The sequence below is a fragment of the Typopeltis vanoorti genome, chromosome 12 (genome assembly GCF_054136105.1).
Source record: "Typopeltis vanoorti isolate ZY-2024b chromosome 12, IOZ_Tvanoo_1.0, whole genome shotgun sequence".
Taxonomy (NCBI): domain Eukaryota; kingdom Metazoa; phylum Arthropoda; class Arachnida; order Uropygi; family Thelyphonidae; genus Typopeltis; species Typopeltis vanoorti.
In genome coordinates, this window is record NC_143560.1 from 119,478,869 (window position 1) to 119,494,881 (window position 16,013).

General features: G+C 35.4%; 1 protein-coding gene across 3 annotated transcripts in view; it reads right to left on the reverse strand.

Moving 5' to 3' along the window:
- The window catches only part of LOC150101177 (PHD finger protein 20-like), a 52,721-nt gene extending 40,359 nt beyond the window's left edge, over window positions 1–12,362 (reverse strand). Inside the window, exon 1 of one of the 3 annotated variants that reach the window (XM_090401666.1) lies at window positions 12,235–12,362. In XM_090401666.1, coding sequence (XP_090257792.1) covers window positions 12,235–12,265 — 31 coding nt within the window. In that variant the 5' untranslated portion in view covers window positions 12,266–12,362. Of the gene's footprint in view, window positions 1–8,158; window positions 8,292–12,234 lie in introns of those variants that run through there. The other 2 variants (XM_090401667.1, XM_090401665.1) reach the window with 2 other exon arrangements.
- Between the last annotated feature and the right edge of the window lie 3,651 nt (window positions 12,363–16,013).

The window sequence follows — 16,013 nt, forward strand, 5'->3', positions numbered from 1 at the left end:
TTGAATATGGCACGACAGATGATAGGTGAGCAAAGCTAATAAAATTTGCAGAAAATGTATACCTGTATATCGTGAATTCTTTTTTGAAAAAAAAAAATAAATAAATAAAAAAAATCCATTAGGAAGTATCCAAATGGGGAAACTAGCAACACTGATTTATCTTCAGTAACAAGACATATCTTTCAGGACTATTCTATTAGGAAAATCTTCAAACATTGGAAGCAACCACCATATGGTATGCAGTAAGATTGAAATAAATTGCCAAAAAAAAGATCAAAGCAAATCAGATATACTTTGAACTCAACATTAATAAAAAGATATATTCCAACATGAATGCTGATCCATCAGCAAGTAATGACATTATTACCAAAAACCTTTTGCAATGCTCACTTGAAATAGCAAGTACCACAGAACAGAAACAAGACAAAATTTCTACAAAAAAAAAAAAAAGCTCATAAAGAAACAAAGATAATTAAAACAAGCTGATAACTCTCAGAATAAACTCAGAATAAAACTGAATACATTGAAATGTACAGAACAACCAGAAAATGTATTAAGAAAGAAATAAGAATATTCAACTGTAATTCAATATTTGATGATCTTGACATAATTCAATAACGCAAGACCATCAAATCAGCACACAACGCACACCAATGCAACAACAATTCATTTTAATCGAAACATCTCTACTGTGGAAATACCAAGAGGTACAAGTACAAAGTGACACAATATCTCAAAACTACTCACAGCATGGCAAGAAGAAATATTCAAACTTCTTGCCTGGGAAGAAAAAGGTCTGAAAATAAATAGAAAATATTTAAGCTATTTTCATTTTGTAGATGACAAGTTCTCTATACTTCAACTGCACATGAATTACAAATTTGTACCCATTAACTTCAAATTGCTAGTAAAACAGCTGGCATAATTAATAAGACCCAAGTTATATTCAATAGCTAGGCAGAGCCAGAAATAATAAAAATCAATAATGATGAAATGAACAAGTATATCATTACATATATCAGAATATACAGAACAAAATATCATGGGCAAAATTAAAAAATAGATGAGGCTTTGGTGGAAAGCATTTGGAAAATTACAGTCAATATTGTTGCAAGTTTTTTTTTTTTTTACCTTGGTTCTATTATACATTAAAGATGCCAAGAAATTATCATATTTGCTGGCGTATAAGGCACACTCCCTTTTTTGTACACAGTTTTTAGGAAAAAAAAAAACTTTATCTCTGATAATTATAACGAATCGCTTTCACTTGATGAATAAACATTTTTGTACACACTGAAAGTCCCACTTTTCTGTGGTCTAAAATCCGAGTATTCAGTTCTGCCTCAAGTTCTGGCCATTTTGCAGTTTCACTTCACAGGTTATGTTTACTGTGAGTTGTGTTTTTTAGATCCTCTTCCTGATTCCGCCAAGTTTTTATCATTTTCTCACTTGGGGCCTGAAATACCTCTCTGCAGCCCTGTTTCCATGTTCTTTTGCATACGCAATCACACATAGCTTGTATGCAGTACTCTAGCAATGCCAACGTTTTTCAGCCATAATTTGCCAAGAAATTTAGAGAAGATTTAACAGTAGAAATTTATCACCATTCACAACTGCGACAACAACCAGAAAGTTAAACAAACAAGAACACAGCTGTGATCGTCGATTACAGGACATGCGCATCCACCGAACTCTACGTAACTGGAATGCTCTCTCACACTGCAAGGAAGCAAGAAAGAAATTGTGTAACTCGGAACAGAGAACATTTCCAGAAATCAAAGTAATAAAAAATTGAGTATCGGCATATAAGATGCACCTTGTTTTTCAGACCTATTTTCAAAGAAAAAAGTGTCTTATACGCTGGCAAATACGGTATATACTTGGTTTTCATCCTTTGCCCAAGAAAGCAAAACAATGTTTTGCACGTGAAATATATTCATGCCAGAGCTAGTTGTATATAGAGGCTAATGGCTTCACAATATTCAAAAGTCAATTACCATTATGCCTGAAAAGGAATTTTAGCCAATGTATTCTTCCTATATTGACATGTGGTTGTGAAACATAGACATTAAATGCAAAGGAAATTCAAGAATTATAAACAACGCAATTTAGTATGGAATTTGCAGCATGAGTTAAACATCGGTCGTCATGTGGCCTGCAGCAAGATAAGTAAATTTGCTATTTAAAACGTGGGCTGATATTGTCTAAACTGTTGATCGTGAGATATTTGAGTGTGAAATGCAGTGTGGATAAATTCCTTAGGCAATATTATCATAAATTCATTGTTTTTGTTAGCACACTGATACAAAATGGCTACGAAAGGCAAATCATTGCATAGGTCTGTGCAGAAGACAAAGTAAATGGTGTAGTTCTCAAAAATAGTACAGTGCTGTGAATGTAGTATGTATGCATGATAAGATGTCACAGATATTTATGTAAGGAGGCTGAATAAGAGAAAAAAACAAGTGTGGTTATGTAGGAAATGCAATGTTCTGATGGACCATGATGCTCGCTTCAATATGAGTTTAATTAGTTTCAATATGAGTGGTGAACATGATATTGTAACTGACACGGCAGTTAAAGATTATGCATTCAGGGAGTATGTGGAAGTGATAGCGAGGAAAAACATTCGACTGACTATAATGTGAAAGATAATGACTGAAAAAAGAGCGAAATTAACGGTAAGGTGGCGAGCAGGGTTGACAGTAAACAAGTGCATGAACAAGATGATACAGTGAGAGTGAATTATTATTATTACGTGACACCTCCAGGGAGTCCAAGGGATTATCGTGGGGGATATACTATTCTACTTCGCTAAATACATCTGATCCTCTCCACTACTAGTTAATTCTCCAACTACGACACTATACCATCAAGGCCATCTATCGCCCATCCAGCAAAATTACAGAAAAAAAAAGGATGCAAGATTTGAGAGCTGAGTTGGTGAAGATTAGGCAGCTGCATTATGAAATGAAGAGAATTGGAGGTATGTATGGAAGAGTGAAGTAGATGAAAGCAAGTGATGTCGGTATGAAAAAGGTGACGAAAGATCTGCAAGTGGCATTGCATGGCAATTCGATTATTAGAGGTGTGGTAAACAAGAAGATGCACAAGATTTGTTTTCCAGGAGGTAAAATGAATAATGACTGAAGCATTGGATATGAGAAGTAAGAGAGCAGAGGAGTTAGTAGTGGTAATAGGGACAAATTACTTGACTGGGAACAAGAATGTAAAACTGGATATCAGGAAGTTGTTGAGAAAGATTAAATATAATAATGTGATAGGAAAGGTAAACAGTGTGTTGCCCAGGTATGACAATGAGATGAGGCAGGAAGCAAGAATTATGAATGAAATGTACAAAGAGAAAGGAGTGCAGTTTGTTAATTCATGGAATGAGTTTGAAAGAAGAATTGAACTATACAAGAGTGATGGGCTGCATTTGAATGATTTTTGTTGCGAGTCATTTGGAGTGACTGCATCTGGAAGGGAAAGTAATGAGTGCAGAAAATGAATCTCAGCAAGTAAGAAGCAATGTGAAAGAGCAGGAGAAATTGAAGTAGTGCTTATGAAGAAGTGCATAGCACAAATGTTGAGAATGAGAGAATGTGTGCAAAACAAACATTGACATGGGGAAACTGAAGGTGGAGAGAAGAACAGTGTGAAAAAGGTCAATGCTCCAAGAGGATGTGAATGCATGTGTAGAAAAAAAGGAGGGGAATGACCTGGGATGTACTAGGGTAAACAGTTGGATTTGAAGAAGGCTCTGGAGGCAACATAAGAGTGTTAATAATCAATTTCATGAGGAATATACAAAGAAAGGGCAAGGAGAGTGACTTGGTGGGTAAGGGTAGCAAAAGTTCAGTATGAGCAGCAATTAGCTAATGAAGCAAAAAATAAAATAAAATCCTGAGAAGTTCTTTTGATATATAGTCAGCAAAAAAAAAGTTATGATTGAATGGTACTGATTGGAGAAAAATGTTATACAGACAACTGCTGCAGAGGATATAATTGAGATATTTAATGAGTCGTTCATAAAGATTTTTCATCCATGTTAATATGACATTATGGAGAGTTTGAAAGCAGTGAATGATGTTGAGACTGACTGAGTGAGCAAGAGGTATATGGAGAGTTAAGCAAACCTGATCAGGCTGTGGGACTTGATGATATATCACCATGTATTTTGAAGGAATGTTCCAAGGAGTTGGCATCTACCAAAGAAGTAGAAGGAAGAAAAGATTGTACTACTTCATAAAAGATGTGACAGAATTCAAGCATCAAATTACAGGCCAAGCTGTGTGTCAGGTGTTGTGGTTAAAGTATTGGAAAGGCTGGTGAGAATTAGGATCCAGAATTGGATTGACAACAATGATATTATCTTTGATGGATAGCACAGATTTCCTCAAGGTCATGTTTTAGTAATCTACTTACTTATTACAATAAGGTGACAGCAACATTGGATGTGGGAGATGGATACACAGTAGTATACTTTGACTTTGCAAAGGCTTTTGAAAGTAACAGTAGACTAGTGCATGAGATTGGAGATTGGCTATCTGATAGGTATCAACAAGTTGTGTATGAGGGGAGCAATATCCCAGAAGAGGAAAGTCATTAGTGTTGTGCCTCAGGGGTCTGTTTTAGGGCCATTGCTGGGGAAGATTTGAATAGGGCCATTCGGTTGTTCACAGATGTGACCTTGCATGAAGACTTCAATAGACTGAGTGAATGGGCACAGGAGTGGAATACCAGTTCCAATGTTACGAATGTAAGGTTTTAAAATTTGAAAAACAAAGATGGGATGTAGAAGGGATATATTATTGGAGGTGGAGGAAATAAGAGCTCTTGAGGAGATGGTGGATAGGATTTAAAATTTAGAGGACATATTGCCAAAATTGTGAGGACAACACAACGAATTCTGGGAATGATGCGGAGGACACTAACTTGTAGAGGTAAGGAGATTCTTGTTCCACTGTATAAGGCTCTGATTAAGCCACACATGGACTGCTGTGCAGATTTGATCACCTGGTTTTCAACAGGATGAAGAGATGTTGAAAGGGTCCAGAGGCAACTGACTAAGGTAGTTTCTGATCTCTGGAATGGCAAATATGAGGAAAGGTTGAGAAGATGCAATTTACAGACTCTAATGGATAAGAGGAATGAATATGATAGACCAGGGGTCTGCAACTGGCGGCCCATAAAAGGTTGACCATACTTACATGGCATGTGGCCCGTTTAAATAATACATTTTATAATATCAATAATAAATTAAAAATAATTTTATACCTATACTTTGTGATATTGCCGTGCAACTTACCGCGAGTCAACAGTGTAAGTCATCATGAGTGAGGATAACAAAGATGACTTCATCCGACAACAACCGAGATTTTGGTGCACTTTCACAGTCGCGTTCCCTGGTCCGTCTTTTAAAATAATTCAATATCAACTATTATTTTCAGATGATATATATTTGTTAAAAATAATTTCAAAACTGGGTTCAAGAAAACTTAAAATTCCAAATGAAGGGAGAAGGTTTAATGGAACAGCAAGTATTGCTTTATTCAAAATGGAGATAAGTCCCTTTGTCTTATCTGTCATAAAAGTGTTGCTGTTATGAAAGAATACAATATTCAATGTCAGTACAAGAATGTCGTACTTTATCTCGTAATCTCGTACTTCAAATATTTCTGTGTTTTTTAAGATTGATATAATAAAAATTGATAAACTTAAGTATTTTCTTCACTCACTATTTTCTCTTAAACGCTTGCAGCCTGATTATAAAAAATAAAAGTTGAATGTGGCCCTCGAGTCCATAAAGGTTGCCGACCCCTGTGATAGAGACCTACAAGTTAGTAAGGGGTTGTTATAGGATCAATGTTGAAGAGGTTTTGCAGAAAATGGTGGAGATCAAGGGAGAACCAGGAGGTCCCTAGAAGCTGTATAAGGAGGGTGTAAACAGGGGAGTGAGAAGCAGGTTTTTTGCATGGAGAGTTGCGAATTTTTTTTTTTGACTGAAGTTATTCAGCTATTACCAGTAATACCCTTCCTCTTGTTCTATAAATTAAATATACTGAGAAATTAATTTCCTGTATCTTTAATTTATAGTATAACCAAGTGAAAAAACTTCCAACAACTTTCTCTAATCCAGAGTAATTTGATAATAAGGTGCGACACCTTTTGTCAACTCGTATATGAAAATATGACTTCTGCATTACTTCAACCTTAGTATCACCTCTGAGGTTGGCTTCCACTAAAGAGACCTCGATAAAGGTTGAAACTGGTCTAATGACTTCACATCACTAAAGCAAGTGATGTAAAGTCATTAGCTTCTATATACGAGTTGCTCAGTACTGAAACTTTCAGATGCTTACACTTGGATAAAGGAATAAACCAAGTATATAACTTCTTGGTATCTTTAATTTATGGTATAATCAATGGTATATATCAAGAATATCCAACACTTTTAGAATTGTTATTGCTTAATCGCTGTTCTATAATTCTGTACTGAAGGCCTACAACACTTAGGCAAATTTTATTATAAATTTTAAAAATTTAAATTTATAATATAAATTTATAAAAATTATAAATTTAAAAGTGTAATACACAAATCAAGATGCATCCTAATACAATGCTCAACTGCAAAATTCATTACTATTCCATATGTGCAGTGTTTATATAAGAAAATATTTAAAAATATTCTTGCAAAGTATGGCTTACAGACACTGCATGGTGATGTGATTATTTGTTAATTTACAAATGGGATGCGTGTGTATGTGAGAAAGCTAATACCATTGTGAATCAGTGCTTCAGAAGGAGGCAACCAACAAGAGTTTAGTAATGATAGGGAGAAAATCTTTTGTTTCAATTGTGAACCGTATTCTGTGATGTTGGTTACTAAGGTGGCTTAGAAATGTGATGAGTCTGTGGAGGCAATGTAGCTAAATGCTAAACGTACATCTACAACCATATTTGATGTATAGAGTTAACAGTCTGATGCTGAAATTGTACCATAGAGAAGTTGGGTGGAGTGTGGGAGGTTCCAAAGTGATGATCCCATTGAAGACTTCTTTTTTGAAGTAAATATTACCTTGATGAATTAGTTTGCATGCAAAACATGGGCAAACACGTTCAGGAGGAAAATTTTCTTAGCAGCAGATAAGACTGGATAGGATATCATTTTTTTAAAGCTAATGTTTTATAGCATAACACTAGCATTGGCTTCCTCAGGGTATAATTATAAATACACAAAAACATTTGACCACACACACACACAAGAATAAAGAAATTTAAGTTATAATAATAATACATTCTAGCTATTTTGCATCAACCTATCAAGAATACAATAACAGGAAGCTCTATCTCAATGATAGCAAGTTTCAATATAATTTAATAAGAAGCAAACCCTAACAAAAATTTTCAAACAGATTTCTCCCCATTTCCCAACTAGTATTTGGCCTCATTTTGTTGATGATGTGACTGCTACATGGTCTACTTCTGAAGGAAGATCTTAAGATAAATAATATCCATCAACATATCAGAAAATCAACATCCATGAAATCCACTGAGCTATTTTACCAACTTTTGCAATATGCCATCTGAACTTCAACTTTGTCAACCATTATCCCCAAGTCCTCTCATCAATTTTCTACAATCGAATAAAGTGAATATGACATAGAGTATGCAACCTTTTCAACCTGAAATGCATAATCTTATATTTTACAACATTCAAGTGACAATCATTATCTTTTGCCTACAATTATTTAAATCATTCTGCACAATATCTATATCACCTTTATCAACTATTGCATCAAAAGCAAACAATTGAATATCTCTGTTTAAATCTTTCCCTGTATCACTGATATATAAATTAAAGAGTAGTGGCCTCAGTACTTGAGGTACTCCACTAGTCGCCTTCATTCTGTTAGATTCCGCTCCACCATATGCTACTCTCTGGTGCCTATTTGTCAGCTCTTATTCCCAATCCATGTGACTAGCTTCATGTCCATTCCCATTTGCTCCAACTTCTGTAATAGTTTTTCATGTAGTATTCTATCAAATGTCTTTGCAAATTCCAACAGCAGTATCATGATGTAGCCATCTCCTTTATTCAATTCCAATGCCACTTTATTATAAAATGTAAATAAATTACTAAGACAGGACCTACCTTTTACAAAGCCATGCTGCCATCTATAGAGTACCATATCCCTATCCATCCACTGTTGGATTTCAACTTTAACCAACAACTTTTCCCATACTTAACCACTCCTGACATTAACTGGTCTGTAGTTTGCTACTTCTGTCTTGGAGCCACCTTTATGTAAAAGAAATATTTTACTCTCCACTCCCTGGGAACCTTGTCAGAGTTGAAATTTAGATTGAACTTCATCAGAGGTAATGCCAATTCTCTTGCACATTCACACAGTACACAGGCAGAATACATCACTCTGATGGGTGGTTAACATGAATGTTTACTTATGTGAGAAGTAACAGGAATAAAGGCAATGATTTTTTGACACTCCTCAATGAAATTGTACCAGGAATGGAATGTAATGAGTACGTATATTAAGGACATTTAGACAAGATGTGTAGGAAAGAAGTATCACTAATGAATGTAAAGGAATTAAATCCAACTAGTGTTGAGATCCTGAACGGTAGTGGGATGGAAGCAGTGAGTAATACAGGCAATGGGCTTCAGACTGTGTGATGTGAAGTAAACAGCAAAGAAAAAATAGTGCCTATTAGAACACAAGGTTATCTAAAGTAACTGAAATGTACAGAAATAAACATTATGAATATAATTAATGGAATTTTCATTACTGGGCAATTTCAACCAGTGGAATATACAGAATACAGAGGGAGGAGAAAGCATCTGTGGCATGGAGAAAAAGAATTTATATTATTATAAGTTTAGTTAGTGAATTACTAAATTACCTTAAAAGAATACGATGAAAGGGAATGATAGTGTCAGAATATTAGATCTAGTAATATCAGATGAGAATTTAATCTGTATACAACTGAGACGGCAGTTTTGCTTGAAATGGGACAGTCATGATGTAGTTTTAAGATGAGATGTTGCAAATCACATGGGCTTTGAATAAAAAAAAGGATACGCAAACTTTTTATGCAACTCCTACCCATGAAAGGTTGTATACCTATAGTACAATAAAAGTAGGCAAAAATTCCACCATAGTGTCAACTTTTTTTCCTAGGGTTTTGCATTTTTATTTTTTACATCATCCAGAAATCCTGCTCTAAAGACCAAACATGAAACTTCTTTAAGACACTTCAGGCCTCCAATGAGGTGATGATCACACTAAGCAATGAATTTCATCTACCACCTAAAGACAATTACAAACATCCACATGCTCAGAGGAATTTGAATAATAAGGAAGGCTAAGAAAGAAGTTTGAAGTAGTGGTTTAGCATGAAAAACTACATAGTAGACAGCAGTGCATGACAAGTGGCTAAAGGATGTCTGAAAAAAGATATATCTAAATCCATGTCCCCAGTAAGAAAAACAAACTGTATGAGATAAAATGGATAATTAAGACTCTGAGGCTAGACTTACATGAAAAGAAAAAGTTATAGATCCAATACCAGGAGAGAGGTGATGATTAGGCCCAGGAGAAATATAAAAAGATGACTAAGATAGTAAGTCATGGTGAGGAAGGCAAAAATTGGACTAAAGTAAAGTCTGCTGAATAAGTAGAGGAAAATCCAAAAATTTCTTTATATAACAGATAAAATGGAAATGACCACAGAATAATAACTTAAGTGAATGCAGAAAACAAGCAAGTGGCAGATGCTTTATAAATCATCAAGTTGGTAAGCAATCAATTGAGCATGGCACATCTCCCAAGCAGATCCATTAAATATCTGAATGCTTAGGTGGAAATAAATGAAAAGGAAAGGTGGATGAGTTGTAGGGAAAAACTTTTCAATTATATATTCCAACAAATGGTCTAATTAAACAAAAATAGGAATGGTTGGACTATTTTTTGTAAGGATTCAAAATATCAAATTTTAATAAAATCCATCTAGCCAGAGTCCCAGAGTAACTTAAGTGCAGAAAGACAAAATTTAGGCATACTGGATGTAATGGTGGACAGTTCCCCATGCTGGGGTTCCACGAAGTTCTGTACTCTCACCCACCCTCTTTCTTCTTTATATCAATGACCAGCTCCACTTGACCATCAACACGATACAGTTTGCTGACAACAGTACACTACATTTCTCCTCCTCACTTGACAAACCTTGCACCATACAAACAACCATAATTCACAAAACAACGCCGCTGCAAACCTAAATTCTGATCTCTAAACCAATTCTTTGATGAGGCTCAGCTAATCCTGTTAATTTCAATGCATGCAAAAAACATAGTTCTTCCTTATCTCCCACAAAAGAGATCCACATTCCCCCCAGCCTTACATGCCCAAATTTCTCTCTTGGGAATTACCATAACATCAAGACTCTCCTGCCATAAACACATTACAACTACTGCCTCCTCTCAATCCAAAAAAAATTAGGATTCTTTTTGCTCTAGGCATTATTTTATCTCTGAACAGCTATTAAACTCCATACAAATCACAAATTTGCCTATCCATCAAGGACTACTCACATCTGGTGCAGTATTCCCAAGTCTATTAAAATACTCAATGTAATATAGAAGAGACCAATCAGACTAATAAATGACTCACCTCTTACTAACTCACTCCAGCCACTCTCTCACAGACATTTAGTGTCTACTGCATTTTCTATAAATATTTCCATGATAAATGTTCATCAGAAGTAGCATCAATGATTCCCCTCTCCACCAAATCAATTAAAACACATAGTTGCCAACCAACACCCCTACTACATACATACAGAACAAGTTTCTCTTGTCTTTCATTCTTGCTGTTACACTGAAACAGCCACATGGATAATAACAGAAACTGTGCTTGCTGATAGAGACTTTCAATATTCACAATGAAATTACAGATACAAAATAACGAAGGAATATGTATTGTTGCTGGCTGTTACAGAAGTGATGCTTAAAGACCTCAGAACATCTCAGGTATTGTAACTTGCATCTAATTTCCAGAAACTGGTATTAACAGTGAAAATAAGGAAAGAGCTAAGCGGATACTGCTTTTTCCTTTATTCAGTATAAAACTGCCACAAGGGAAGATGGTCAGTCATATCATTACTCTTATTTCACTGCTATGCCTAGGCAAACCCTATAAAAATGGAATGCAAGACAATAATGAATGTCTAAGGCCAGAACGTTAAAATACAGTATGACACATTAAGTTTTTGCTGCCAGCAACTGATGGCATAGATCATTTCTTTTTGCCGTCCTGTGAAACGTTATGACTTAAGCTTCCTCGTGACATAATACTGATAACTCTGAATGACAAGAATTAGAAAATTAAGTATATGTATCTACTTCGAACTGCTTTTATTATTATTTAGGAGGCAGTAATCTTGATATATATAATGACAACCTTTAAAAAAAAAAAAAAAAAAAAAAAAACCATCTAGTATTCTAAGAGCAAACCACACAAAGGTGAAATGAATAGCTTGATGGCTATTCATTTCACTTGATGGCTCTAAGGGTAGGAGGGGGGGGAATGCTTAAAGATGTGAAGGACAACAAGAAGAAATGTGCGAATTTCTCGGCAGAACTTGCGAAATTAGCCTAGAATGTTGTTGTCTTAGTATATTACTGATACAAATAAAGTCCATGAACAATACAATTCAAAGATAATTATGTGGATGACATAGAATCTTAAAATCTCTGAAGTTTTATATTTATACTCTGAAAACAAAATGCAAGAGGCAAAATAGTAACACGCCAAATATGCTTCGTCCAAAAAGTATGGATATCTATGTCACAACAGTGTTCAGTTACAAAAATCTACAGAATATAGAAAGTCCCTAAAAATAATCCTTCTTACAGATGACACTGTAAATCGAGTAGCTTAGAACTTCTTTCGAAAAAAATAACACATATACATAAAGTAAACATAACACGTGCATTGCAAACTGTCAGTTTAAAATCTGTTTAATTTCTCCTAAGGATGTACTTAGTAATTAAAATGTTTCCCAGTGAGTATATATGTTGCGCATCATATTCCGATCAACCGAATACTCAATTGCACAAATTTCTCCACAGGAAAATGCCTGAACAAGTACGACCATATGAAGAAAAAGTTATATTAAAAGCTTAACCTATGGTATAAAGAATATTATTCTTACCTGAGAACTCCCTTTCCATCATTTCCACCATTTATATTTTTGCATGAAAAACAAATAAAGAAGAAAACAAAAATTCGTACCTTATGACAGTATCACACAAACATACCACGCTCAAAACTAATTCGGATACTACCCATGATTCTTTAGCAAGAATTACTTTCCCCCTCCCCACCCTACCCGCTGTCATATAATATCAAGTACAAACGTTTCATGTTTTTAAGGAACCCCTTCAAGCCATAAAAAATTGTGACGAAGTCCACAAAATAACAAATTGTCAAACTATGTAATACCGAATTGAAATGAAATCCATTCATATGAGGGGGAAAAAAAACCAAATTACTTAAGTGTGAAAATATTTATTATACAAAATTCTCAATTGTCAGTATTGCCTCTGAAAGCCAATTTTCAATTTATTTGGGACTTGTTATAAAAATATTATTATTAAAGTTTTTCATGGAACAGAAAGTATGGGAGGGGGGGGATAGAATTGAGAATGACAGATTATTTAGTAACGGATTAATATGTGCGTGGAATGAAAAGTGCAGCATATATCAGTGTTTCTGCACTTTTCATTCCATGAAATATGCAATATTTTGTACTCAGTGATTTAGAAAAGAATTTAAGTGAGATTATTGTAGTTGTGGGAACGAATGATTTAGGTAGCGAAAGATTTTCTGTGAGACAGGATTTGAAAGACTTAATGTTAGCAATGAATGCAAAGAGTGAGAGTTTTAAAATCACGAGTGTGTTACCAAGATTCAGCAGAGATGAATTAAATACAAGAACGATTAGAGTAAATGGAATGATGTCAAGATTATGTAAAAGCTTTTGCAAGGAAATCAAACTGAAAATTCATTTTATGAATGTCTGGAATAAGTTTGATAAAAAGAAGGGATTTTTTTAAGAGTGGTCGTTTGCACTTACACGGATTGGGCTCATGGGATTTAGGACATTTCTTGATAAAGGGTAGAGTAAATGGTCAAAAACAGGGTAAGGGAATTTGCTGGGAGGCAGGTGATAGAGTCAGCTGTTAATAGTACTAAGGTTAATAATCGCTGTGAATATGATATTAACTGTTCTCAGAAAATAAACTTATACAGAGTAGGCTAATTCACATGCAGGGAGATTATGGAAGGAAGGGAGTGCTGCAGTTTTTGTATACTAATGCCAGAAACAGAAGCATTCGGAATAAGTGTGAAGTTTTTTGGCATTCGTTAGCACAACATGACCAAAAATTATATGAATTAGGTAACTTAGGATTTCTCTCGAAAAAAATAACACATATACATAAAGTAAACGTAACACGTGCATTGCAAACTGTCAGATTAAAATCTGTTTAATTTCTCCTAACGGTGTACTTGGTAATTAAAATGTTTCCCAGGAAGTACATATGTTGCGCATCATATTCCGATCAACCGAATACTCATTTGCACAAATTTCTCCAAGGAAATTGCCTGAACAATTCTGTCTTGCCTGAATATACTATATTCAGGCAAGACAGAATGAGGAGAGAAGTTTTGCGAATGATAGACGAAGCGTTGGAGCCAGAAAGGGTAGAAGTGGTTCAAGATGACAGGTATGCAGAGGGCAGTTCATTTGAGGCTATTTGGTGTAAGATAGTACGATTACATACTCCATCAACAGAATGAAATATGTAATCGGTTGTTCTATAAACCAGGGGATATAAGAGACCGTAGATGGTATGCATTGGCAATTAACATAATAAGTGAAGGTCGTGTAATTATTATGAGGAATTTTAAATATGGAGACATAGATTGGGTGAAGGAATAGTCACAAGTAAGGAAGGAAGTGAAGTTTTACAGTTGTTAAGGAATAACTACCCGACACAGCAGGAAAATGGAACGGAAAAGTTGTTCGAGAGGGTTAGATCTTGCCATAGCATTGGAGAACATATCGATAACCAATTTAGTTACACTCTCTTTACTCGGGGAAAGCAATCGTCTGGTCTTGACCTGGGAGATTGTAAGAAGCTTAATATTCTGTTGAGAATGGATATATGTGGAATTACAAGGCTGATGATTATGATAACCTGGAAATTCCAGCTTTCAGCAGTGCTATGACATAAGAATTTGAAGAGGGAGAGATGTTGAGCAAGCATTGGAGATTGTCAAAGAGTGTTTGAGAAAAGCAGTATCAGAATGTATTCCCAGAGTCCGGAGGAGATCAAGTAGGAGCAAAATGGATGAATAGACTTATTAAGCAGGAATTGCAGATAAAGAAAAGGTTGTGGATGATATATAAAGAGGAAAGCGATGAGCCGCACAAGCAAAGAATGTGATGTTATGGTAAGGAAGGCCAAAGCTAGTTATAAAAGGAAGTTAGCTCATTAATCAAAAAAAAATCGTAAGGAGTTCTTTCACTATGTGGCAAGTAAAAGGAAGTATAACTATGGAAGGAGGACATTAAAAAGTGTTGATGGTAAAGAAGTTATAGACGCAAATGAAATAATTGAGATAATTAGTGATTTGCAAATATGTGCCATCTTGGTTGTGATATTGCAGTGCCTAATGTGTCACTGACGGATGAGAGTGTAGAGATAAAAGAAGTAGAGGTGCTTAGTATATTACAGGTTATGTAATATACTAAGTTATTATTATTAATTAATTAATAGAATTAATTAATTCTAACACTGCCATAGGGTTATATGGCATATTGTCCCATGTGCAAGAGAATTAGTGGACAGAAACATGATACTTAATAAGGGAGAACATGGTTTTGTTAAGGGTAGATCTTGCCTTAGTAACTTACTTTCTATAATAAAGTAGCTGTGGAGTTGGACAGCAGAATATCGTCAAACTCGGTGATATTCTGGACTTGGAAAAGGCACTTGACAAGATTCCACACGGAACTCTGTTGCATAAATTGAAAAAATGGGAAAGGATCGGAAGCTGGTGCTTTGGATCAGAGGGTGGATGATGGACAGATATCAAAGAGGGGTTCATGGAGGTACCGAGCCCAGGAGAAGGCAGTGGACTAGTGAAGTATTTCAGGGTTCAGTACTTAGTCTCTGTTGTTTAATTTGTACATTAAGGGTATTGGAAATAATTTGAAAGAAAATATCCAATTGTTTGCTAATGATGCAAAATTGGGAAGAGCGATAGTCAATTTTAATTATGTAGATATCTTGCAGGATGACTTAAATAGACCGGCAGCATGGGTGGGCCAAGGTAGATGGCTGTCAGTTTAAAGTGGCTAAGTGTAACGTGATGCACTTCAGAAGGATGATATCAGATGCTGCATAGTATATTAATGGAATTGAACTACAAGAAGTTGATGAGGCAAAGAATTTGGGGGTTATCGTGGACCGATAACCTAAGTTTAGAAGGCATATTGTAAAGGTTTATAAAATATCACATCACCAAAAATTACGAGATTGTTGGAAACACGGTGACAAGCAGGTATAGGGATGTTATTGTTCCACTTTATAAGGCATTAATAACACCACATTTAGATTATTGGACACAGATCTGGTAACCTGGATTTCTTGATGAAGAAATGGTTGAGAGGATGCAGAGGCGAGTTACAAGGAGTTTTATAGGATTAATGTCCGCGCGGTTAGCCTAGTGGCGGTGCGCTTCGCAACCCTATGCCTGGGGAAAGGGTGTCCTAGGTTCGATTCCCGTCGGAGACGTGAGGCACTGAAAGATTTTCCTCAGCCTTAGCAAATTTAGCCGGTCTTGGGCGTGGATAGTAGGGTTTTTTTCCCTAGTTTATCCTGAGGTTTTTCATCCCACGAACAGGCAAACTGGACCAGTGAA